The sequence below is a fragment of the Rhipicephalus microplus genome, chromosome 8 (assembly GCF_043290135.1).
Source record: "Rhipicephalus microplus isolate Deutch F79 chromosome 8, USDA_Rmic, whole genome shotgun sequence".
NCBI lineage: Eukaryota > Metazoa > Arthropoda > Arachnida > Ixodida > Ixodidae > Rhipicephalus > Rhipicephalus microplus.
In genome coordinates this window covers 78,115,001-78,140,407 of record NC_134707.1, presented here as the reverse complement: position 1 = coordinate 78,140,407, position 25,407 = coordinate 78,115,001, and the positions used below count along the sequence as shown (strand labels likewise).

The 25,407-nt window shown below is 47.2% G+C and overlaps 2 protein-coding genes across 6 annotated transcripts in view; both read left to right on the top strand.

Annotated features, from left to right (window-relative positions):
- Positions 1 to 6,789, top strand: part of LOC119163850 (uncharacterized) — a 111,554-nt gene extending 104,765 nt beyond the window's left edge. For 2 of the 3 annotated variants that reach the window (XM_075872179.1, XM_075872180.1), the window contains exons 32-35: positions 987 to 1,026; positions 2,664 to 2,726; positions 3,342 to 3,459; positions 5,040 to 6,789. In XM_075872179.1, coding sequence (XP_075728294.1) covers positions 987 to 1,026; positions 2,664 to 2,726; positions 3,342 to 3,459; positions 5,040 to 5,146 — 328 coding nt within the window. In that variant the 3' untranslated portion in view covers positions 5,147 to 6,789. The remainder of the gene's footprint in view (positions 1 to 986; positions 1,027 to 2,663; positions 2,727 to 3,341; positions 3,460 to 5,039) is intronic. The other variant, XM_037415917.2, reaches the window with a different exon arrangement.
- A 7,023-nt stretch (positions 6,790 to 13,812) lies between these two features.
- The window catches only part of LOC119185000 (protein dispatched homolog 1-like), a 495,836-nt gene continuing 484,241 nt past the window's right edge, over positions 13,813 to 25,407 (top strand). For all 3 annotated transcript variants that reach the window (XM_075872172.1, XM_075872171.1, XM_075872170.1), the window contains exon 1: positions 13,813 to 14,175. The gene's annotated coding sequence lies outside the window, so the exon portion shown is untranslated. The remainder of the gene's footprint in view (positions 14,176 to 25,407) is intronic.

Here is a 25,407-nt window from a genome sequence, read left to right as displayed (position 1 = left end):
CCTACAGAATGTTTGCCTCCTTCAAAAATGCAGCTGCTGCAGCTGGGACCTGCGGGTCAGCAGCCGAGTACCTTAACCACTAGACCACCGCGGCAGGGTGTCCATGCAGCTAAGCGGGCCATTGTATTGTCGGTCTAACAATGTGGCATAGGTGCGTGTGCATCGCTGGAGTGGCAGATCTCTGTCCTCAATTCTTCTCAAGAGCGATGCTGCGGCCACAACTACTGCACCCCAGCTCATAATGAACATGATAGTACTTACGTTACCCGTATTTTCGATTGAGTGGGGTGAAGATTGGTAAATGCTGGTTGCAGTTGCGCTGTCATTGATGTGATGTTTCGTGTTGGCATTATGATGTGTTGCCTTCGTGTTATGTGTTTCTTCCAGTACAGTGTTCTGGGTATTGGTGGTCCGTGTTGCACTCTGTGGTTTGTGTTTCACTCTAGCGCGACTGCCGGCGTGAAATGTCTTTCGGAGCACGTTAAAGAACCCCAGGTGGTCTAAATTTCCGGAGCCCTCCACTACGGCGTCTCTCATAATCATATAGTGGTTTTGGGACGTTAAACCCCACATATCAATCAAATGTCTTTCGGATCATTCCTTGCTTAATGAGAACCTGGGAGTGCTCCATTTTGTTAATGCTGGGGTGTGACTTTGTATGAATGCCATAAACAAACGAGCATTTCAGCTGCGTGCGATTTGTCGTAATACTTGGGCTCAAAGCTCGACCAATCGTGCGCGGTAAAAGTACGTTTATGGAATGCGTTACAAGATCACATTTTAGTTGTCATAGCCACCTTCATTTTCACACTTGGCTGAGTCGGTTCGAAAACATTTTGAAGTCTTTTTTTTTTTTCATTAGGGGCGCCCATTTTAAAGCAAACAGCAATTAAGTGCTTTTATTTTTCTAGTTCTTACTGCGCCATTTGTTAGGCTTGCCTGTTCTGTACATACTTTTTTTCTTTGCAATTTCATTGTCATCCCAGAGGTATCCAGCTGGCTGCTACTGAAGGAGACAGCTATGAGGTGTGTTTTTTTTTACCAAACCCAAAATTAAATGTTCATTCATTCATACTTTTGTGCATCTTTCAACTCTCCCTGGGCATGAAGCATCAGTCACTGCACCGTATAGAAAATAAACATTTACTGTACTTAATTATGCACTCTTTTTCCTAACCAACATGTTCATTTTAAGGGAAAGCATTTCTTTCACCAGAGTTTATTGCTTTATTGTGGTGTTCATGGACACAGCGCTGCCGACAGTACTACATTCCAGTAGCTTTCCCGAGTTCAGTATATTTTATATGTAGCTAACTATCCCCAATCTGACATTGACTGTGAAGTGATGATATCGCTTGAGATGACCAAAGACAAAGCGCAAGGAAGAAAATGCATGATCTTCCTTGCGTAATGCACTCTTCCATCTGTAAAGCCATTTTTCTTCTTCTTCTTTAAAGGCGCACATGACTAAATACATATTTCAAACCCAGCAGTTGTAGTGTGAACCCAGGGCTGTGTACGCGAGAAGAGCGTAGACCTGGTACGCTGCATACAAACTGCATCAAGGCTGCCGATTGCCTCGGAGAGGTCAAACACTGTAGACACGCTGCGGTTGTGTACACCAGTTGTTAATTAGGTGGGGCAGTTGAAGATTGTACAATGACTGTACAATCTGCAATCACTTAATATCTGCAATTTTAATTTGTCACTTAATGGTCACTTTGCTGCAGTTTGTATCAGTACACATTGCGTCCTGCTTGTTCATTTCCTACGTTGTTGTTTTTTTATCCCCTCATGTGCTCAGAGCGCTCTTAACTTTCAGTGGTACATTCCACTGCATGGACTAATCCACGAGGAAGGCAAAGCTCAGTGAAAAGAGGGGGGGGGGGGCTTGCTTGGCACTCGGGGTTTGTTTCACTTGTCATGTGCTTTGAATTGAGCACAATGCAATCAATCGCTTGATACCAGATCACGAAGTAAGACGAGACAGGAGCGGGGACTCTGTGCGCTTGAAAGGGGCTCGTTCCACAGCACTGGAGCTTGCTTTACAGCATGTTGGTCAGGCGGTGCTACGTGTAGCTAAAAGGTGCGGAGGAGAGGCGCCAGTCTTCGAGTGAAGCCACGGGCGGGGGTTTACATCGTCGTCGCTATAGCAACTGCACGCGATCACTCTTTGCCGTACTTGTGCATACGTTTGCCCACCCATTTTGTCGGCCCCTCGATTGCCAATGCCCGCCGCCATCGCTGGCATCCGCCAGTTTGCGCATGTGCTCACGAGGGCAGATGTTGAATGATTTCCATGCCCCTTAACAGATGGTGCGACGTGTTTTGATCAGCGCAAGGAGAAGAAAACGCGAGAAGAGGAACTGAGAGGAGAGTTAGGAAATGGGTTGGACCACTGTGTCGGTGCTGCATGTTTTGTCCTGAGCAGATGCGTTGGGCGGCGGCAAAGGCTGCACTCCAGTCTCATCTTGTTCCGTGTACAAAACAAATCTGGTCCTCTCACTGTAATGGCTCGCTTAATAGCACATCACATTGGTGCAGTGATTACGGGACAGTGGCAAAATTTTTGCATCAGTGCTTCTCTAAAATGCCGCTTCCAAAGGCACAGACACAAACATCGATGTTGGGTGGGCGGGGCCGTGTTTTTCTTCCACCCGCAGGTGCACCGGTTATTCGAGGCTGCTGTCCTAAGCATGCCCTACCATTCAGACCTCTGGTGCCACGTGAGTAAAAGCCCTTGCCAGCACGTTTTTGATTTTTTTCTCTTCAGTTATCAATCATGACATTCGTTCCTACCACTTATGTTTAAGAAACATTAATTGATGCCTAACATCTTTAACTCCTCTCATTTACGAGAATGCTCGTCATGGGATTTTGTTCCGTAATGATCACAGATGTCTGTGGACGTCATCAACAAAAATTGCTCCTACATCAATCTGGTGGCAACTATATTTGTCATAGTTCTCTGTATTGACTGTACATGGCTACACTTGTCTATGTCGTGCCATTTGTGTCCCAGCTTTCATTTTGTTGCACTCTTTCGTTGTATTGCCATGCGGTGAAGCCACCTTCGATTTAACCTTTCCTATGCAATGAGAGCTCTAAAGGAACCCCGTGGAATTGAAATAATGGTACTATTTAGGCAGAAAAGAAAATGCCTTCAAATTTAATGCATGTTAAAAAAGAAAATTCGGATAAATATGATTCACTTTCTTTTTTGTTGTTGTGGGAGTGAAAGGGCTAACTTAAATTAGAGAGGACTGCACCTTAACATCTCTTTGTGCCGAGTATAACGTTCAGGCACTTGCGTACGCCTCTGTTTCCCGCATCTCGTGCAGTTCCTCATCTACGAGCTGACCCAAGGTCACATGGAGCACGCGCAAAAGGTCGTTGAGTCATCTTCCAAGTACCAAGTGCCGGGTCCCCAGGAAATCCTGGACAGCTTCCTTGCCAAAGGTGTGCTCTGGTGTATGCTGGCAGGGGGGGTGTCAAGCTTGTATGTGTCTGGCAGCACTTGCTTGCATGCCTCTTTGGTTGATTGATTGATTGATTAATTAATTTATTGATTGCCTCTGTTATCCTGGCGCAACCCACTGTGGGGGATCGGCCTCTTCGGTGACGAAAAAGCTGTTCCACGTCTTTTAATTCTTTTTTTTGACAAAGAACACTGTTTCTGAAGTACCGCCACTCTTAGTGTTGTAACTTTAGAGCCACACTTTAATTATACCCGTTCTTCAATAGTTAATCAGTGAGATTAATCTTAATTGGTTACTTTTGGGTCCACAATCAGTTTTCAAGATTGTAGCACCTCCTCACAATGTTTACAATGGTTGTGCGAAGGTGACAAGCCTTGTTTAACACCAGTACCGTTGTCTTTTCCTACATGCCATTGTTTTTGGAGCAGGGTCGTGCAGTATCTCTTGAATGCGGCTTGATTGTCATCACGTTTATGAAATTTATCGCCTCAGGTAGTACATTTTCTAGTATTGCATCGTAAAATGTGGCTACATCATTTACCATTTGTGGCTCCCTGTGCTATTCACCTTACTTTTGTAGAGATTTTTATTATAAGTGGCGTTAATGGCGGAAGTTTTGAGCGAAGGTCACCACTGGCCATTTCGTCATGCACTAAATTTTAAAACAATTGCACAGATTGATGTGTCCTGGTTCTGTAGCATCATGATACCCTGGGCTGGCTAGGGCTTTTAAAAGGGTTTTGCAGCAACTGCTCTGCTGGGATCGCAGCTGACCCTCTTATGCTTAGCCATTAGAGGCTTTTTGCAAGCTACGGAAGCAAATTATGGAAATACGACACTGTTTCTTTTCCTGTGTGCATACAATTTTCGGGCATGCACACTCGTCAGCTGGTTCCGTATTGCCGTCTTTCCGTAACGTGCTCCTGTAGCTTGCTAAAAACACCTAATGGCTAACTTAGTCACACTTTTTATGGCATACGTGGCATTTGTGCCTTTACAAGCAAAGTTACGTTAGTATAGAGGCAAGTTAGCTCTCTACTTGGACAAGGTTGCAGGGTTTTATACTAGGACGACGTGGACTTCACCGGGACAATGCAGTCGAAATTGCTTTACTAGAGTATGCGATCATCATCAAGCTTGAATGCTTCGTAGTGTGGCCTGAACTGGTTTGACTCACGCCATCCACGAAGTGCTGGGCGCTGTTGCCGAGATAATGCCTCTCTATGCTTGGACGGCATGTTGGCGTGCAAGGGTAACATCTCGGCAACAGAGCCAAAAGCTACGCTGTGCTGGAGTCAGTCAAACGCTTTGAGGACACGCTGTGCAATGTTCGTTCGAGTTAAGTTTGTTGACGACCATACACAAATAAAGTCGCGTTTTTGTATGTTGGGACAATGTGGCCTTTGATGAGACTGAAGTCCATTACAGTCCAAAGTTGTATTACTAATGTACTACTGCTACATATTTGCTTCTGCTGAGAGTTGTGAAGAGTTTACTGATGCATTTAAAGTACCATTTACCGTACAATGTTGAGCAGTTTCTTTCTTCTATTTTCCCTAGAGGGATGTGTCACCCTATTGAGGCCGTTGTCAACCGCCTTACCGCTTTCAGAATTGACCGAAGAGGATGCACTGAAGCGGCTCGGCGTCTTCCTTTTGCCGCCGTGAAGGTTGCGGCAAAGCGGGCGTTCCAAGGCGCGGGGGTCGTCAGGGGTGTGGTTTAAGACACACCTCCCATAGGCGGCCTCTTGTAAGTACGTTTGCACCAACAGGGTGTTGTTCAACGGAATCCCCTACGTTCGTCTCATCCCTTCCCACCCTCTCTTCCAATCCTACCTCCCCCCTCCCCAACTTTTGTATGTATGCCTCCTTTGCCATCGTTGGGGCTTCCTATATGGCCTTTCTTTTTGTCGCACCACTTGGCCCTGGTGTTAGGCTTCTTTCTTCTTACTTTCGAGTTTTCTTTTTAATGCCATTTACTGGTGCTCCACAAATGCGAGTAGCCAGTGTCGCACTCAGAACCCACCTTTTTAATGCTTCATTTTGCCGAGGAATCACTGGAAGTTGAGAAGCCAGTTTGTGACCGTCTCGCGCACTTATTGACTGCCTTCGTGTGCATGCAGGTCAGACTTTATATACTTAAATGTCTCTGGACGCTATCTTTGTTTTTCTTTTTGATCTTTTTCCTTTTGCAAAGTCTTTCTGTCACTCATTCACTTCTTTCCCTGTCAAAGCACTCGCGTCGGAGCTCCATGTGTGCGACTTGTTCGTCGCAGTATATTCAACGAGGAGTTTTATGACGCGGTCTTCCCGTCGATCTGCAAAGCAGGGTTGTTCTGCGAAGGCATGGAAGAAAAGAAAAAGTGGCTCAACGAGAAAAAAAAAACAACTTGTCGGTCTATTACAAAATCATAGATAGTAAGAGGGAATTTAAAGAAAAACAAGGTGTGCATTGTTGAAGGGCGGAAATGTTCTCATCTATGAAACGGAGCAGTGTGAAAAAAAAATGGACACCGCATGGGAAACGGAAGTGCAGAAACTGGAGTGCACAACACGTCGTCATTGCCTCTTTATTTTTTTGGTGTGGGCTTCGGCAAGCAACGTATTGGACCAGCTCCGACAATGACGAAGCCCCCTACTGCATCTTCGACAGCGTGCGTCTGTGATAAGACTTTTTCCTGACAGAGTGAACCATCTGCACCTTCACCGCTCATTCCAGGGGGGTGGGGGTGATTCGTGCGCAAATTCCCGTGTGATTGCATGGCAAGGAGTGGTGCTGGCAGCTTTTTTTTTTTTTTTTTTTTTTTTTTTTTTAAGCAAATCTCCTAGTTGAGATGATTAATTGTTAGGCAATAATAATTTATTTGCAACAGAGTCTGTAAATAAAACAGTGTAGTAGTCCTTGCTTAAACTGTACCTGCAAAGGTTTTCTGTATTATTCAGTTTTTTTTTTTTTTTTTTTTCAACTAGTCTTTTGAGTTAAATTGCCATTTTGTTGCCATTCTTGGAAGGTGTTTCTCTTCTAGGTTCTCTATAACTTAAGTAATGTCTTTTTGTTTGCTTACGCTTTCTGATAACCTGGAATTTTTTGTCAAATTGAATTATTGCCCGTTAGCAGTAAGTGCCATGCAAACACACTTGTGTAAAGTGTCAAATGCCATTTACTACTTTGGACACCTTGGTAGTTGTTTTTTTTTACTTTCTGTAAAAAAAATAGGGAAAGAAGTTTCCCAAGCCCGTCTCGTGACACTTGTACATATCTTTCTGGGTCCACTGTCCCGTGTATATATTAAAAAAAATGTTTTTCTGAATTTTCTGGTGGATGTTTTTATTGGCACATCACAGAATAGCTGTGCACCTCGTTGCTACCGATTTCTGTGACGTGCCACATCTAACTCACGCAAACAAGACAGTGCTAGATTTGGCAGGCGAGCATCAAGCTAAAGAAAGACAGTTTGCGGCCGTAGTGTGCCGTCTTATTCAATTATTCTCTTGTTTTACTGAAGTTACACACAAAATTTGTGGCAGATTTTAATCACTCGAAATGTGCCTGGTCGTTCATCCTACACTGTACAAGACGTGCACGGTGCGGCGGTAGTCCTGCACTATACCGCATATTGCGAGCATAGATCTGCACACGGAGGGCAAAGTCTGCCCCAAGCTTTGAGATAATAGAGAGAGGGGGTGTTGTTATTTGAAGTGGGGTGTGAAGTCTGCAGCCTGCCTTGACATAATTGGGAGAGGGGGCACTGCAATTTACCTTTGACCCCCACCCCTCCCTGAGGGGAATCCAGCACACGCCTACAATTGTGAGACTGGGAGAAAACTTTGCCAAGTGTAGATGTACAGCTAGAAAAAGAAACAAGCATTTGTCTGTGGGAAACAAAACTTGTTACCTCCTAGATATATTAAGATTGACTTAAAGAACTGCAGTGCATATGCCTTTCGTCTGTGAAGGACCCGCTAAACCGTAACTACTTCTCTCGCCTAATGTAAATACCACACATTTTAAATGCTACGAGTTTGCCATTAGTGTTCAAAACATCACATTTTAATGGCAACGTTTGCATCCATGGAGAAATTTTTTCAGGCACCCAAGTTCTTGAGCTAAAGCTATAGTCGGATGCAACTAGAATGCCATGGTGTTGGCTCTTCGAAGGCGAATGCATACAAGCCTACACCCAATGGGAACGCAATCTAGATGGACGTCACAAGCCGGACGACCGGTGACCAATCTAGACGAACGTCACAAGCCGGACGACCGGTGACCCCGTGTTTGGAGAACGGGGCAGAGTGCTTGGCGTGGGACTATTGTTTTGGTCGCCGAGGCTGCCGCGCTTCATTCATCAGGTCAGGGCTTGTATACGTATGGGCAAGTAAACAATCTGACTGAAACACTCAAAAAGGGCTTGATGTTGAGATGGTGAAGGCTATTGAATGGAGCATTTATGCAACGACTTTCTGGAGGGACTCTGATGACTGTGGACCGAGCTAGCATTCTTGGTTTAAGTTTTAACCTACTCTGTCACTTCTGGAACATGTCAGGCGAGCAGCGGAAGCGTTTAGACTCTGGATTTCTGGATATAAGAGTGGGGTTCAAATTACCCGCCTCATGAGTTGTCATTCTGCATAATCGTCCAATTCCGTCATGTTTTATTCGGCCACTGGTCAAGCTGGGGCCTCTCCAATAGGTTTAAAATGCTGCCATTACAATATTTGACAGGAAAGTGGGATATGATGGTGTCCACTAGGATAGCAGGTACCCTTTATGTCTGTGCCGAAACGACGCGTCATGGGATATCAATATTATGTTGTAAATTCTGTGAGCAAAGGCAACAAAAGTATAAGGACTCCAACCACAAGAGAGAAATGTGTTGACGTTTTGGCACTCTGAACGGAAGCTTTGTTCACACATCTTTTGTGGACGTTTCCCCCTTGTGGGCTGCGTCCTGGTCTTTTTATTCAGTGAATCTTGCCGACAAGTCGGGTGTTTGTCGAAGGCTTCATTTCACACGCTCGGAGTGCGACACTGCAGAGCGTGTGCCAAGCCATGATACCCAGGTGGCGCCACCATTCTGTATGCAATGGGTCAGTATTGGTGAAAACTGACGTCGTCGTTTTGCATGAATATTGTGATAAACACAAAACGAGCCCTTAGATTTCCACTTGTTTCCTATATTTATTGAAGTGCGTAGATGCTCCTCTCCCACCGCTTCGTGGAGAGCGGCGGGGGAGGGGAGCATACTATTTAAACGCGTCATTAGGCTAACCGCAGAGTTTTTTTTTTTTTTAAGAGTGACCAACTTCCTGTTCGTAGTACCTTGATCTTGAAGAAAGGAAAAGGGCACCTAGTTTCTGTCTGCCTAATTGGCGACACGGCGCAGTGCCTTGTAGGCGATAGAAGGAGGGGGATAAAAATTAGGAAACCCTAAAGCTACACCTTTAGGAGTAGAACGCGATAGCGATGTCCTGGTAATTCCTAGTGCGTACTTCGAACAGTTAGTGCATGAAGCCTTTTCGAACTTGCAATGTACCTACCACGTACAGCCTTAATTAAGGGAATTGGTGCAGTAGCGTGTGTGTCTTTTGTAGTGGGTGACCGGATTGAAACGACGAAGCCATTATAATAATCACATGTTCTGACGCCCTTTGGCAATGGGCGCTTGTGGCACGGGTTGTTACTGTAATATTTCATGTTGCATTGTGAAGCATGTATACAGGACGCGTGTGTTTGTAAAGCATGAGAGCTACTTTCACTGCATTTCCAAGCAGGGGAAGTTATTTTCATTGTATTGTCAAGCAGAAGCGTGGCCGTGTGCTAGAACATTCGCAGGCTTGTGGTAGAACACCCGCTTGCCACGCAAGCGACCCGGGTTGGATCCCCACTCGGACCCAAACGACCCTGGGTCGGTCCCCTATTTGCATCGTTCTCAATTTTCAGTACGTTCTCAATTTTCATAAGTCACTCCAAACTATCTGGCAAGTTGCAGAGGCGTTCCTCGCCTACGGTTAGCAACGGCTGTGCCACCCGGTATGTGGCACGCGAAGGTTCAGGACATGAATCTGAAGCAAATAAAAACACGGTTCGAAGCTAGCGAGCTACAGTGCGCACGACAGCCACCAGATAGACTCGATGTTGATACTGCAACTACTTTCGTCGCCGCGGTGAAGTTTTCTAGGCGCGCCCATATGTGCAATAATGCATACGCGGTATTCCGATACACGCAAAGCATTTTACAGAATGAAAAATTGCCCGCAGCTTCCCTCGGGGGAACACTGAGGAGGATGCGGAGCATATAATTGGTTAACGGGGTGTTAAAGTGCGACTTACTTGGGTCGATGGCTAAATTGGTTAACGTGGTTGTGAAATGGGGTGTTAAATTGCGACTTACTTGGGTCGATGGCTAAATTGGTTAACGTGGTTGTAGGAGGGGGTGTTAAATGAATGAACACATACACACGTATGCGAAAGGGTGGCGCTGGTCGAAGGGACGTCGATCATTGTGTTTGTGGATTCGTTGGAATTCATTTCACCGTGACCTTGGACGTCGACGCGCCGTACAAACCAACCGACGAGCGGCAACTGAGCGAGCGAGCGCCGACCTTGAGTATATATACAGCGCGACGGCGCATGCACTGTCAGCTGTCGAATGTTCGAGAAGGGGGAGAAGCGCAACGGCGCATGCGCGCGCGTCAGCTGCCGATGTTCTCGAAGCGTGACGGCGCATGCGCGCTACATTATACAGCTAGCGAATGTTCGTGAAGAGGAGAAGCGCACGCGGTGTGTAGAGGAGGAAGGGTGCACAGATGGTGGAGGAGTGAAGCGCGCGCGGTGTGTAGAGGAGGAAGGGATGCACAGATGGTGGAAGAAGGAGGAGGAAGCTTGCGGATGGCGCCGCACTACAAGCCTCGAGTATTAGATGCTCCGCATCTAAAAAATGCTCGCACCTCCCCGAAGTGGAGCGTGAGGAAATACGGATGCATTTCTTGCCCCCAGCGAGAGTACTGTTGCCGTCAGACATTCGCCTTCACCGACTTCTGTCATCGCCTTGAGAGGCGCCCAGCTAGCGAACGGTCGAGAGTGAGGAAATCTGGGGCGGGAGAGCGGGGCGCCAGCGTTCCCGTCTCGGCGTTGGCGTTTCACAGTGACGAGTCGAGCACACATTTCCTGGTGTTCTTGAGAAACGCCCAGCCAGCGAACGGTTGAGAGTGAGGCGCAGGAAGGAGAGAGAGCGAATGGTGAGAGAATGAGCGGCGAAAAACTGCACCTATCCTCTCCTGCACTATTGCACCGCATGCTCCCGTAAGCGCGCGCGCCTGCAACTGTTGCTATGGGAGAGGGAGAGTACAGATAAAGCGCCTGCTGGCGTGCGGACAACGCCGGATCGCTGACATAGGCCGATTAAGAAATGCATTCGCATTTAAACCTTCTCTCGGACAATTTCGGCAAGTCACCGAAAATACGCTACCGTACGTATGATACACAAATACACAAATACGCTACCGTACGTATGACGGTAGTGGTCCCTGTTCCCCGGTCGTCGACATTGCAGAATTGCTGTGGGCAAGATGTACGCGGTACAGAACATGTAAAAGAACTTGTTGTTGGGCTAGTTGGTACATTTCAAAAAATTAATTCGAGCGCGAACACACACACACACACACACAAACACACACACACACACACACACACACACACACACACACACACACACACACACACACACACACACACACACACATCTCTTCTAGCAGATGTCGAGAATAAGTGCACGTGATTTATTGAGTGGAGATGGCATCTAGTGGGAGACGCACAGCTTCCGAGGCTGACGAGCCCTTTGGGAGGCCTAGAAGGATTCGTAAGCAATCGTTTCGTACGGCATCCAAAGTTCTCTTGTTTGATAGTGATAATCGATGAAGCATGTTTTCTCCCAACACATCCAGAGGGGCATGACTAGTATGACGAGTACGTTCGAGGAATGTGAGCAACTGCAGTGCACCGCTTGTTGAGAAATGTCGAGGCTGGCGCATGAAAGTTTGCCTACGTGATGACTGCTATGACGCGCTCGATCCGTATCTTTTTCAGTTCACATGCGATAATAATGACACTAAATACATTGTTTCTTATGACCTACGATACACATATTGAATCAACCAGATTGTTTTGCCGCATGAAGCAAAATTATTTGGCACCCTGGGATCGAATGCGTCTGCCGAAGTTTGAATGAATTTTAATTTTATAGTAGCATTTTAATGAAGTTCTACAAGATGGTCACTCGGGATTCTGCAGATCTATATATGTTTTCACTACATTCTAACTTTACAATATTTGATCAGCAAATACACATATCATTGGCATGTCCTGATATGGACAGCCAGTCAACGTTCAAAACTTAATGTCCGGTCGTACACACAGTTCGGACGTCGGGAAAACAGCCACGCGGGACGTGAATTTTCACAGTGCGTCCATTGGCTATCCGCGTTAGATATCCATACGGCTAGGCATTTGTATTCACAATGGACAGCCAGTGGATATCCGTTGTCACTTGGGAAATAACGCAAGGCTCCTTCAATTTACGCTTTCTCAAGCAGAACCATTGCGTGGCATGTACATCCCCATCGTGTTCCCGTAAGAATTTGAGGAGTTGTGATGCTTCATCTATTCTCACGTGAAGTTTCTTCACCCGAGGAGACCAGGGAAGATTTATATCAATGACAATACCAAGTATAATCGCTGAGACCGTACATAGGTCAGCGGCCGCCCACCGAAGAGAAACGGATACCCGGTCATTTCCTTTCTCATGAAAGCGATGCCTACAGTGCTCCTTCTCCAGAAAAGAGCTTTACAAGGAAAGGCAACATCCTTGTAACGGATCAAGCTCTAGGTGTTGTACTATACTGTTGGAAATGAGGCCCACAAAAAGGTTCTCTGCGCAATTTTTGAGAAATTCTACCCCACAACTTTTGTTTGGGCCGTACAATCTTAATTCCTGGTGACGTGATTGGAAAAAAAGATGGTGCGCCTTAATAAGTCAGTGAGGCTCCAGTTTTTTTCTTTTTTTGTTTCACTTTTGAAAGCAGCTTCATGACTCAGCGGGATGCGCCTTAATAAGCGAGTGAGGCTCCAGTTTTTTTTTTTTCACTTTTGAAAGCAGCTTCATGACTCAGCGGCGCATATGTATATCCCGCTCTTTTTTTTTTCAGCAAAATACTGCCTTGATTTGTTTATGAAACTTAATTATTTTATACTATTAATTATTTTTGTTCATGTGTACAACTGCGGATCTCTTATCATCGCATCAAAAATGTAGGCGAATCTACAAAGGGTTATTTAAGCACTTCCCAGCATCATCTCAGTGGTGATGAGCCCACAGAACACCTATGAGCCCAGGGCCACGCTGGGCGTTTCGATTTCTAGCGCGGCCGCGGTCCACCTCACGAGGTTGATTTCACTCAGATTGTACGCTTGAGTTTTCCGCTGAAATTTTCTCGCTGTTTACGCATGTCTAGAACGTCACTTGTCACATGCGACTGCTGCTCTGGGTGTGGAAGAAGTAAAAAAGACCGCCCTTGAGGCAGCAGTTCTTGAACACACTGAGTTGCGAAACACATCTCGAAACCCTACTTCTGAAACCCTACCACACCAACCACAGAAAAAGAGAGCTTACATATTGTGGCGCCGCTTATCGGCACAAAAAAAAACTAACAAAAGGTATATTTGCTTTCTCATGTTATTTGGGCTTGTAGGTTCAATGAAGATAGTTGCGTGTTTGCTTTTAAAATTTACTAGTTTTGTATAATGTGGCAGCTACTAGGCTCATTTAATTTTCTTGACAGCTCTTTTTCTTGTCCTCGTCATCGTAACTCGCAAATAGAAGCAAAAAAACGACAAGAATGCGTTGTGTTTTTTATTCTCGCTCCTAGGTGGCGCGACGGCTTATTTGTCAGTGGTCCGTTTTTGTGTCTTACTGGTTGGTGACAGAGTTTCGCGAGAAACTGTATTGGCATACTATGACTTGAGTACTCCGAACATACTGTTAACGCATATCCTCCAAGACAGTAATAAACTTAGATGTTTGTCTTAGCACTTTCAATTGGCTAATGAGAAATCAATCCTGAGCGAGTGTTCCCTCGTCGGTACCCTGACTTTCGAGGTATCTTATGGGTGATCTATGTTGAACACCCGGAGTATTCAACGTGTTTCTCACGTTCAACTTCGACCTTTCGAACACGCACTCTGAGTTGGCTATCTCTGAGGCCTCAATTTGTCGCGAAGACATAACGGCGCGCGCCTGCAGATGGCAGCACCACTTCCACTGCTCCCAAAAAAAAAAGAAAGCAGAGACTCGCGGTCCGTCCGTCGATCGCCAAGAAGTGCCTGCACACCGCGCCTGCACCACACCGCGCTCCGGCGCTTATTTTGTCGCCTCTGCAGCAGCAGCAAAGTCGTGCCGTGTGTTTCTCCCCTTGTGTCACGGACCGCCAAGTCATCGTCACTCAGCTTCAGTTGTTGCGGGCAGCATGACGCAAGTGCTCGCGGACACTGAGCGCATGAACGAGTGCAACTGCAACCGAATTCGGCAGCAGCAAAGCCCGGGTTGCAGCGAACGCACTTCGTAACAGCTGAGCATTTGATCCGATCCCGTTGCATCCGCCTGGCATCTCTGAGGGAACGGGCGAAAGGATCCTCACCAACGGTATGTCGGCTTTACGGTTCGCACGCTTTGCGGGCCCGTCGTTATTCGCCAAATTTCTTGCGGCATCCTTGGCAAAAGAAAAAAAGAAAAAAAAAAAAACCTTAAACTCTCGAGTGAGCCCCGGCTAGCACTTTCCCCTCTCCCCTTTTTGTCACCCTCTCCATCCTCCGTCCCAGCGATAAGGATCGATGCTTGACAAGCCCGCTAATGCGTTAGCGCTAGCAATCGCATCTTAAATAGCGGAAACTAGATTTGCGCGCCTCCGGTGGCGGATGGTGGAGGGGGGGGGGGGGAACATTATCTGATTTCGGTGGGAACCTGCGCGCGCTAAATGAACCGAACCGCGCAGGTGTCGAGGAAAGCCGGCACGTCGGCGCCTTGTCGTTTTGCGGTGTTACTTTCGCGCATGCGATGCGTTTGACAGCTCGCGGTAGCGTTACGGTTCATTGCATTCTAAACACCAGTTATGCGCGGGTTGCTCTTGTTGGGATAGCCGGGATGTCACGGCGTTTCCTGTGTTTACAAATGCACTATCGCGAACATGACATGTGCGAAAATTTCGACGCGCATTCGCACCTTTGAAATACTGCTGCGGCTGCGTAGTGTCGCTGCGAGCAAAGGTGCGATCTTTCTTGCGGAATGCCAGCGTTGTAAATCAGCTAACGATGGTGCTGTCATGAACTATCGTGCGCGCTGCAGCCTGTAAGCTTCATGTTCAAGCGAAAGCAGGTTATCATGGTCAGCAAATGCATAAGGTATGCCAGTGTGCATAAGCTTGCGCAACCACATGCAAAACAGGAAAACATTGCATTTCTGTGCAACGCATATAAGCTCGAAACAATCTTACGAGTGCGGTAGAAAGTTTATAAAGCGCCAATAAGTTGAAGCTAAATTCATAGATATGAATTATATTCACACTTGGAGGGCATAATTAGTTATCACTGTCGTCATCACGACCAGTGGTTTTCCAGCATTTCGATTTCATGTTTTTGTGAGGCTGGAGGGTGTTACAAGAGGGAAAGGGGTGTGACAAGTGTCTGCCAGAAATCTTCTAACATAAGGTTGAGGGGGGGGGGGAGGTAGAAAGGTGTTGCTGCTTGCGGATGTGCGTATGGATTCGCGATTACGACGTAATAAAACGCGCCCGTGAGATAGGGATAAGTACTACGTTTGCTTGGTCTGATCGGCTTAAAGAAGCGTTATTGCGTCAGTTTTCGCCCGCGCTAAATGCTGTGGTGACACGGCATTCAGTTACTGGTGGTATATGCACGTGATATCTCATCCCTACGTAATTTGTTACGTAACTCTTCCGTCATTACGTCATTGCCGTCATGCATGCATACGTGCGACGAAGTTCTTTATGATATAGGTTTTTGTGAAACATTATGAAGCGGAGTGTGATGTGTTAAGTGAATTCTCCTCATACAGATGAATTTCTGTGGTTAAATTGCTACAGACGGGATCACCTTGCGCTCATTCATTCGTTCATGAATTACATGTTTCACAATTCGGGTGCTTCAACGGTGAAAAACAAAACGGAATGCTTACTGGATTCTTAGCGCACAATGGTCTTGTAGGAGCTAATTAAGGAGTTTGATGCGTACATACACATTACACACATACACGCACATACATACATACATACATACCAGACTTTGATGTTTAGCTACGCACTCGCACGCGTACTTTGGTGTCTCGTACCTTTAACTGCTCCGCGAGTGGGTGTACGGTTTAAAGGGGCCCTGAAACCCTTTTTTGAGTAACCGTGGAATACACTGGAAAAATATATTGTCTCAGAAATTCAATGCCGCAAAAATTTTGAGGATCCGTCCAATACGAGCGGAGTTGCAAAGATTTGTCCCACGCTGCAATCGCATTCTCTCTTCGCTGGTCCCGAGGAAAGCGCTGGAAGCTAAGCAGGGAGGGATGGGAGGGGCAAACAAAAAACGTCACGTGCGCCTCGTGACCTTGAGTTTTCTTCGAATACGCGGCTTTTTCAGTGCGATCGCGTGCGCACGTGTGGACAAGTGACGGCCTCTCGCGGCGATCTCTGTAACAACCGAGCGCGCCATGCTCAAATCAGCCAATGGCTGAAAGATAGGTAATCTACGCGTGCTTTTTGAGCGTCTTCCGTCATTCGTCGACGAAAGAGAAAACAATTTAAGCTAACTTTGATAATTTATTGTGAATTCCAGGCCTCACGCTGCGCTATAACATTTGGCTCGCGTGTTCTCGGGAGCCTCTACTACCGATCGGCAGCGTTTTCTGACCATGCTCAAAAAGTGTTGCAGGTCCCTTTTAAAGGTCCACACATCACAAAGCGCTGACGCGCACATGATCATCGTCAGGCACAGCATCAACAAGCTGCGCAGCTGCGTGTGCCCCACCGGTCCCTTCCTCTGCGCGCACGCCTGTGCAGCTTCGGCAACCAAGAACAAGAAACGCGTGTACCTTGCGTCAACGTGTTGTTTCAAATAACGCGCACACTCGGGGATTTCGCCCCTTTCTGAGCGGAAGATCCCGATGCTCGCCCCGCCGCGGTGGTCTAGTGGCTAAGGTACTCGGCTGCTGACCCGCAGGTCGCGGGTTCGAATCCCGGCTGCGGCGGCTGCATTTTCGATGGAGGCGGAAATGCTGTAGGCCCGTGTGCTCAGATTTGGGTGCACGTTAAAGAACCCCAGGTGGTCGAAATTTCCGGAGCCCTCCACTACGGCGTCTCTCGTAATCATATGGTGGTTTTGGGACGTTAAACCCCTCATATCAATCAATCAAGATCCCGATGCTCACCCAGCAATTGTTCCTCGTTAACCAAGCCTTCAGCGCGGTGTTGACTGAAAGCTCGCATGCTTGGATTCCGGCGACGGCGGTCGCATTTCAGTGGAGACGAAATGGTGTGTTCAGATAAGGTGGTTAAAGATTTACAGTACTTGGCACTGTACTATGGGAGAGCTGAAAACGGTCCCACGTGCTGGAATACACACACACGCACGCACGCACACAGTGACGCTCTCCTTCCATACCGGTGAGCAGTGGCAGCCGTTAATTATTAAACTGCCGTTTAGCGAAAAGGTGTTGGGACGTGCTTGTAAGGCTAAATTGCTGTTTAATATTCGAGCAACTCTTTCGAAGCTCGGCGCGCGGCATGCAGTCGAGCTGTGTATGGCTGGGTCATTATTAATGCGTCAGCGCTTTCGGGAGAAGAAGAAGAAAAAAGACGTTGCGTGAAATTCGCTATTCACTAGCTGCTTAGAGCAGGCTTGACTCCCTCGCCACTTCGTTCTTTTTGTGGAGAAGAAGAAACTGTGGAGCACTTTTTGATCTCTTGTAGAAAGTTTTCAACATTAGGAAAGGTATCACTAGAAATACCGTTACGAATCCTTAGCTTAGCTTTGACAACGTCAAATTTACTATCCCTAGATGCACATACCTCAGGCCACAGCAACGGGAAAGTGTGCGCGGCCGTGCAAGGTTTCATTGTGCAGTCCGAGAGATTTATTTTAGTACGTTTTCATTCGCTTTAATGTGGTTTTCAGCATTGCCAGCCTTGCTACATGTATTGAGTGCGTTCGCCTTGAGTTGCATTTGCGCCACATGAAAAATTCGTGAATGAACTCCCCCCCCCCCCTCCTCACCGGGGTGGTCTATTGCGCCCACTGCTAACTCGAAGGTCAAGGGATCGAATCTCGGCCGCAGTGGCTGCATTTTTGATGGAGGCGAGAATGTCCGAGGCCGGTGTACTTTTAGATTTAGGCGCACGTTAATGAACCGCAAGCGGTTAAAATTTCCGGAGCCCTCCCCTACGGCGTCTCTCGTAATCATGTTGTCGCTTTGGGACGTTAAACCGCAGTTAATAATTATAATTCTTCATCTTATTATTATTTTATTAAACCTGGCCCCTGAAATGGTACGTACTCTAAAGGAGATATTGGAAGAGCAGAAACACTTGTGGTTAGAAAAAAAAAGGCAGCATATCCACGGAGTGAATGATGGGGAGTGGGGCGAAGCATTCGTCCGTCCATTCGTTCTTGCTTCCGTCCGTTCCTGCGTACGTCTGTGTAACCGTCCATGCGTCCATCCACCCGTCCGTGCGTGCGTCTGTTCGTGCGTCCGTCCCTGCGTTCGTCCATGCATCCGCCCCTGCGTCCGTTCATGCGTCCATCCATGCATCTGTCTGCGTGTCTGTACGTCCATCTATCCAACACTCCATGGCAAGTACCACCATCTCGCATCTTTTCATCATATAATCCCCGTATAGAAGCACCGCCATCCAGCGGACATTTCAAGGACTAAACGGGAGGTGGCACATGCACACTTTCTTACGGCTTGCGCTTCGGGTTTACTTCCCACCTTTAACCACCTCGAGTTCATGGTATATACTAGTTCACCGTATTTATTGATATGCGGCCCAATGCTCGCTAAACCTTTCTAAAACCGAGGAGGTTACACCCAGCGAGTATAGCGTAGCAACGCTTTCTTGTCAGATCGTGCTCAATGCACATGCCAATAGCTGCTAATGGGGATCGCAGCGTGCGCGTTACCTAAAGGCCGAATGCTCCGGTCTCTCATTCCCCCTTAGCAGCCATTAACATGTGCAGTGAGCACTATTTTTTATTGTTAAACAACGCACAGGAGAAATCTCTCACCGGAACCACCTTGGAGGTCAAGATCGTAAGGACCGCTATTTCGGGTATGTGCCACTGGTGGTTACGTACTACGAGGGACGCACAAGCCGCGCCATAAGGAGGTTCGCCCCTGAAAACCGCAGCGTTTCACTCAGAGCAAAAGCACACCGAAGCAAATACACCTGGATGTGGAGTGTGTCCGGTGCAACGAGAGTCCGGAAACAACCCAACGCATTGTAATGTGGAATGACAGGACGTTCACTCCCGCCTTCGGAGACCACGCGATTCAAGATCGATCGAATGATTAACTGGTCAGTGCTTTAGTGAAATGCATTGAGAGTGTAAATATGAGATAGAGAAAATTAAAAGGCAGTGAGAAGCGGTGCTATCGAGTTTTTTTTTTCTTTACTGGGTGGTAGCGTGGAGGGGTTAAGGGGGTGTGTGGGGTGGCACCTACGGTGAGTTGTTGGAGTGGGGAGAGGCAGATAACTTGGGGGGTTGCGTTTTCACTGTCTTGCTTTTTAGGGGTGAGAGAGGGGTGCACAAATAATAAAAATACTCTTTCGTATTTATCTTTTTAACATCCTCCGTATCCTCGATCCACTCGTCTATATTTGATGATGATGATGATGATGCCAACCCTTTGTATCGGCTGGGCGTGGACACCGGTCCCCAGGTACACGCCAGTGATCCCCATCTGTGAAAAGTGGGCGAGCGAGCGAGTAAGGGCAGCCTTCGCAAAACAGCGCGCTGCCCTGGCTAGGGTGCACAGGGAACCGAGTTACTTTCTGGTAACCGACCGGGTGTCCCTTTCTCCGATCCTCGCAGAAGCTGCTCGGTTGGCTAATCCTCGAGCGGTGGTGTGGGCGGCATCGTAGCTGGGCGTGGATATCCGTTTCCGGTGCTCGTACTACTCGGATCAGTCGTGGATGTCGATTTATGTGTCGCTCTGTAACGCGTACTGTACGCGGCCCGACCTTTCGTTAATTTGCGTACTAATGTTTCAGGGTAGCTTATGCGCTCAAACCTCATCATAACAAAGTTTCAACCCACACGAAAATAATTTCATTATATCCGAAAATTTGTTATAAATATAAGTTCATAACACTATATATAATGCTAGGCTATTCTTCATTTACTTCGTTCTAACTGATATTTGTTACATCCGAATTCGTTACATCGAGGTTGGAGATCAATGTAGTGGCAGTCTGTGTAAGACATTGCCAAGAGCGATAGCGCCGCTTGTTTTGCAGTAAGTACACGATGCACCTTTGTCAGGATGTCTGTAAGGATCTTTTTGACTCGCGCCGCATGATCTGTATAGCTGACGAAATAAAAATTATCCTTTTCTATTCGGTTCTATTCTATTCGGTTCTATCAGTGAGTGAACCGTCGGCACGAATTTCACTCGAGGAGTCCACCACTGCAAGTGACATAAAATTTCGTTTCTATGCGTTTTGCTGCACTTGTGGCGACGTCTTTGAAGGCGTGGATCCACAAAAAATAGAAAAGAACGGAGCTTGCGTTATAGCTAAGTCGCGCGCAAGGCTCGAAACACCGAACGTGGACGGTTGTGAAAAAAACTAACCTGGTTGCTTCTATATGTTACTTCTATAGGCCTTAGCTATATGTGATGCAGTTTGTTCCGAGGTCCCTTACAGGTCGTTCCTGGACTTCGGATAGGTGGTGATTGCTTATTTCTACCGTTGTCCGAACTCCAGAAACGGAAACTCGCGGCTGAAGCCAAGCGTTCGCGGCTTTCGTAGATCTACGAGTGCGTTGTCCGTGGCGCAGGTCTTCCAATCACTTCGGGGTCTCTGGCAACCGCCGTTGCCTTTGCCCTTCCTTCTTAGTATTCTCTCGTACGAACTTGCGGTCTTCGGCTCCCCGCTGTCGCATCGCAGCCGTTTGTTAGGCTTAACTCAGGCTCACTTGTGCAGCTCACTCTGACTTACTCGCGAAATATGTGTCGCGCTTAAGGCTCATTCGGACTGCAGGCTCACCAGCATTTCGCTGAGCTATATGGACTCACTCGCACTCACGGAAAGTTTCTTCAACCGGACTCGCTCGAACTCAAGCTTACCAAAATACTGCTCACGCGGACTCGCTGAGACTCGCGGCTCGATCTGAGTCCGAGTGAGTTCGCCGGCCTATACGGGGGGTGAGTAGTCGGGATAATCCAGTTTGTGTGGCAGACACCATAACACAAACTGTGTTCGTCGATAGATGACGCCCAAAGCGGACGTGTTTTCTTTCGTCGTCGGTTAATGGCGCTGTAGGCGACCGCCTCAGAGCGCCGGCCACGCGCTCCCGTGTTCCCTTTCATAATGGACGGCGGGGTACATGTGCAGGGCAATGTTCTGTGCCTTTGGCGTATTACAATAACGTTGCTGGGAATGCCGCAAACCATAGCGAATACTGGACGTCATTGGCAGCCGTTGGCAACAAAGTGTGCACTATACTCTGTTATTCGAGCTCGATTCTGGGGGGGAAGGAAATTACCGTTGGACAGCATAAAAAGCGTCAGGAGAAAAGTTGTGTTCAAATTTGAGAAGCCTGCCTTTTTTTTATAAGTCACAAACGCTAAATCTCTGCTGAACAGAAAAGCAGTAACACACAGTCTATGTGAAATTCCTGCGAAATGGAAAAAAAAAATAAAGGAGACGAGAACAGAACTGTATAGTCACTAAATTTGCCATGCATTTTCTTGTTTTTCTTACAAGTGCTTTTTACAGTGTACGTACGCGTGATCGGGCACACCTTCGAGCTCAATATTAGTGCGTACATCCTCATTTTCCATATATACACTCGCCGGTGCCGGGTTTTTCTCGAAAATTTCGTCTCTTGACATAGCGGATACAGGTCACGTAGAGGTTCACGGAGCCGAAAGAACGAATTTTGAGAAACAACAGGTGTACTACCCACCACTCCTATGCGGGATAAGGCGCCATGCATTTTAGCCTCTACTAAGTGGTTCTGAAAGAAAAAGGAAGAAAAAAGTGAGCCCCGTAACTGTCTGCTTCAGCGAGCGACACCTCAACAGTAGCTCACAAGGGATGGCGGTGAGGAGGGATTAAAAGGATAGGAATAAAGGTGTGGAGAGAGAGAAAGAGAGATGAGGTAAGCCAGAGAGAGCGACGACAAATCGAGGGGATAGGAGAGATAGGAAAGATGGAAACACGGTCACAGGAGTCCGAGGATGGGGCACCACTTCCGAGAGCTCTTGCAGGCGTCGGGAGATAGCGTAGAGCAAGTCCAGTCGGTCAGAGCTGCACTGTCGTCGGAGGTCGGCGTCAGGAGACGACGTAGAGCGAGCCCAGTCGGCCAGGGCTACGCTGACGTCGGAGATCGCGAGGGCACAACCGGTCGGCACGGAATCCAGCGAGCGAGTGATTTTAGCCTCGTACAGACACTTGCACCATCGTTCCCCCTAGTTCCCTCTATGGACGTAAGCGTGAAATGGCTACTGGAAAATCAGATTGGTTGGAGGCGATTTTATCTACGACACTATAATGTACGACAGCGACGCGGTGCAGGCCTGAAAGCTTACCGAGGCAGAATGAACCAGTTTTGAACTGAACCTCATTGTAAGACCTCGTTCACACAGCCGTCAAATGACCCGTCGCGTCACCGTCACGTCGAAAAAAAAAAAACGTAGAGAAGACGCGATTGAGCTGTGTACGTACAGACGACGATAATTGCAAAACCAACAGCAGCACGTTTTTGTACACCATAACCCCTTCCTTCATAAGCATGCAGAGACCCAGTCGTTCTAACCCCGCGTTCTTCTGTGCCCTTCGCGTTTTCTTCTGTTCGTCAGGTGCGCTTAGGGGGAAGCGGCCCTGGTACAATGAGCGGTGGGGCTCCGTCCCCGCGCCGGCGACGAAAACGTAGAGCATCGCTTTACATCGCCGTCGACCCGTTTTTCAAGATAAAGTGACACGTACCTCATTTCCCCCGACGAAAACTGGTGACGGTGGCGGCACGGGTCGTTTGACGGCTGTGTGAACGAGCTCTCGACCAAGCAGCACCCGCGCCATGCCAAACGCTGCTGGCGTCGTCACGCAGTGTGGCGCCATCCATCGAAAGAGGTAATTCTAGTACGTAAAAATTGGCCGCGTATTTGCGTGCTTAGCGGCAAAGGACGTCGAAAGACGATGCTTTTCCGTATGCGTGCGCTGCGTTTTACGCTGCGTTAGATACGGACGCCATCTGGCAGTAATGTCAAGAAATTTTTTTAAGGGTGAATACACTTTATAAGCGACCCCAAACCATCCACCGCCGTCGGCGGCGTCCGCAGTCTTCTCTCTATCTTTAGGACTTGGCGGGCCGCAGCGCGACGCTCTACCGAATAAGCCACGGACGCGACGCTGATATCGGTGTCAGTAACGCGCCTTATGCCCCCTCCCCTTCGCTCGCTCCTCCGCTCTCCTCGCTCGCTGCAGCTGCGTGCGCACCCCTCTCTCTCGTGCGCCCGCCTTCTCTCTCAGTCTCCCGTCGAGAGCGGGTCGTGAGGGGGAGTAAAGTTAAAATCCGTTGGTATTCGCCAGTGAGTTAACGTAAACTCCCCCGTGTGATCAAATTGCGATTCCCAAGAACCATTACACAATAAAGGCACCATAGTGTGATTAATAAATATAATAGTGCGAATTAATAAATACCCCTCATAGCATCACCCCGTGTATTCGCGCTTAACCATGTTCACCCTCGGGAAAATGCTTGGGAGTTTTATTTAACACAGTGTCACTGGTAAGTGGCAGTACCATGTCGTTTTAGCAAAGCGCAAGAAACACTTGCTTTTTCGTTCACAACGTCGCATTGTGAGCGCAGCGCAATAAACACTGCGCTCTTTAGAACTACGTATTTATGCATTTTCTAAATAAAGAAACGCACTGCGAAATAGTTACGTATAGATGTCGCGCCTCAAATATGCGTAATATTTGCTTTCTGATTAACAATGGTCACAAGTATTAACACAACCACGAGATCAAGATGGGTGGGCGTTGAGCAAGGGCCTAAAATTTCACCAGGCGGCTGAATTGTTTGACAGACAGACGGATAGACGGATGGACATACAGACAGACATACATACATACATAGCAAAATTTCTGTTTTAACGCGATAGCGTTAAATAGCTCGTTTCGCAGAAATTCCGCTGTCCGCGTTGTCGATTATGAGCAAAAAATTGAGACTAATGCAAATAAATTGAAGAAATGATAAAAAATCTTCTAGCAACGTAGGGACCGAAACAGTGTTGTTTGGGTTGGAGTGGGGATTGAACACGGGCTGTTTCAATGGAAAGCGGATGTTCTGCCTCACGGCCAAGCCTTTTTTTTTTCTTTATACTGGTTTTGCACAAGGTACACACATCAATATAAGTCACTGTAAACAGTAACATACAAACAGAAGTGATGACAAAACAGTCGCAGAACTATTAGTGATTACAGAGCTAAAATTCCTTCAGGTTCACCAGGGGTTCGACCCTGGAAAGCCATTCCGGAACAAAATCTTGTCGTTTGAGTATTTCAATGTACTGAGCAATGCTTTCGCGGAAAAACATACGGGCCGGACGCCTGTCAGGGTCACAGTAGTAACCGGCCATTCTTGCCCGCCATAGACAATGGAGGCCAAGCAGCATTAAAAGATCAAAAGGCAGTCCCTCCTCTTTTTCTACTGTTAAAAACCTGATACCCAGTGAATGTAAGGGAAGTTCCTTTTTTAGAGTTCTCTGTAAAAAAATCCCAGAAGTAAACCCCTTCCCAACAATGCAGAAAAACGTGATCTATTGTCTTCGGCTTTCGGCAGATCAAACAGTTCGAACCCCATGGCATATAAACTCCTCTATCTTCTAAAAAAGTCTTAACTGGTAGTGTTCCGGAGTGTAATTTAAAGAAAAAGCTTGTTGCACTAGGCTGAATTTGCATTTTCTTAACACGCTTAAGAACACCATTGCCTTCTCCCCCGCTATTAATTAACCTATACATAGGAACTGAAAAAATCATGTCGCATATGTCTTTATGCAATTCATTTCGCCCGACCGAAAAAAGGTATTCATTGGAAAACCGAACTGACAAGAACCGGACACTGCCCGCAACTTCCTTAAAGAAACCTCGCGTAGCTCCCGGCTTGCTCGCGGTGCTAACCACAAAGTTAGGCAGAACACGACAAAGGCGTAACTGGCATACCGTTCTTAAGAAGGGGTGTTGAACATCTCAAAAGAAAATAAAACGATTAACTTTAGTCGCACGAACAAATGCGACAGGCTTAGTCCCCCCTGTTTTACTCTTTGGAAGAGATTTGTCCTACTACATTTCTCCCAAGTAGACCCCCATATAATCACAGCAAATATCCTATGCAGCTTTTGCACATGCACCCGCGAGCAACACAAAACCTGCATCACATACCATAATTTGCTCATTAAAAATATGTTGCATACAGTGGCTCTGGCAAACATTGAGAGACAGTTGCCATTCTACTGCGCTGTCATTTCGCGCGTTTCTTTTATTTGTTCAGTCCAGTAATCATTGGTGTCTTTGTAGTGATGGAAAGGCACGCCTAGATATTTTACTGGAGTATTAAACCAGTGAACGTTAGCATAGCTATCTGGGGT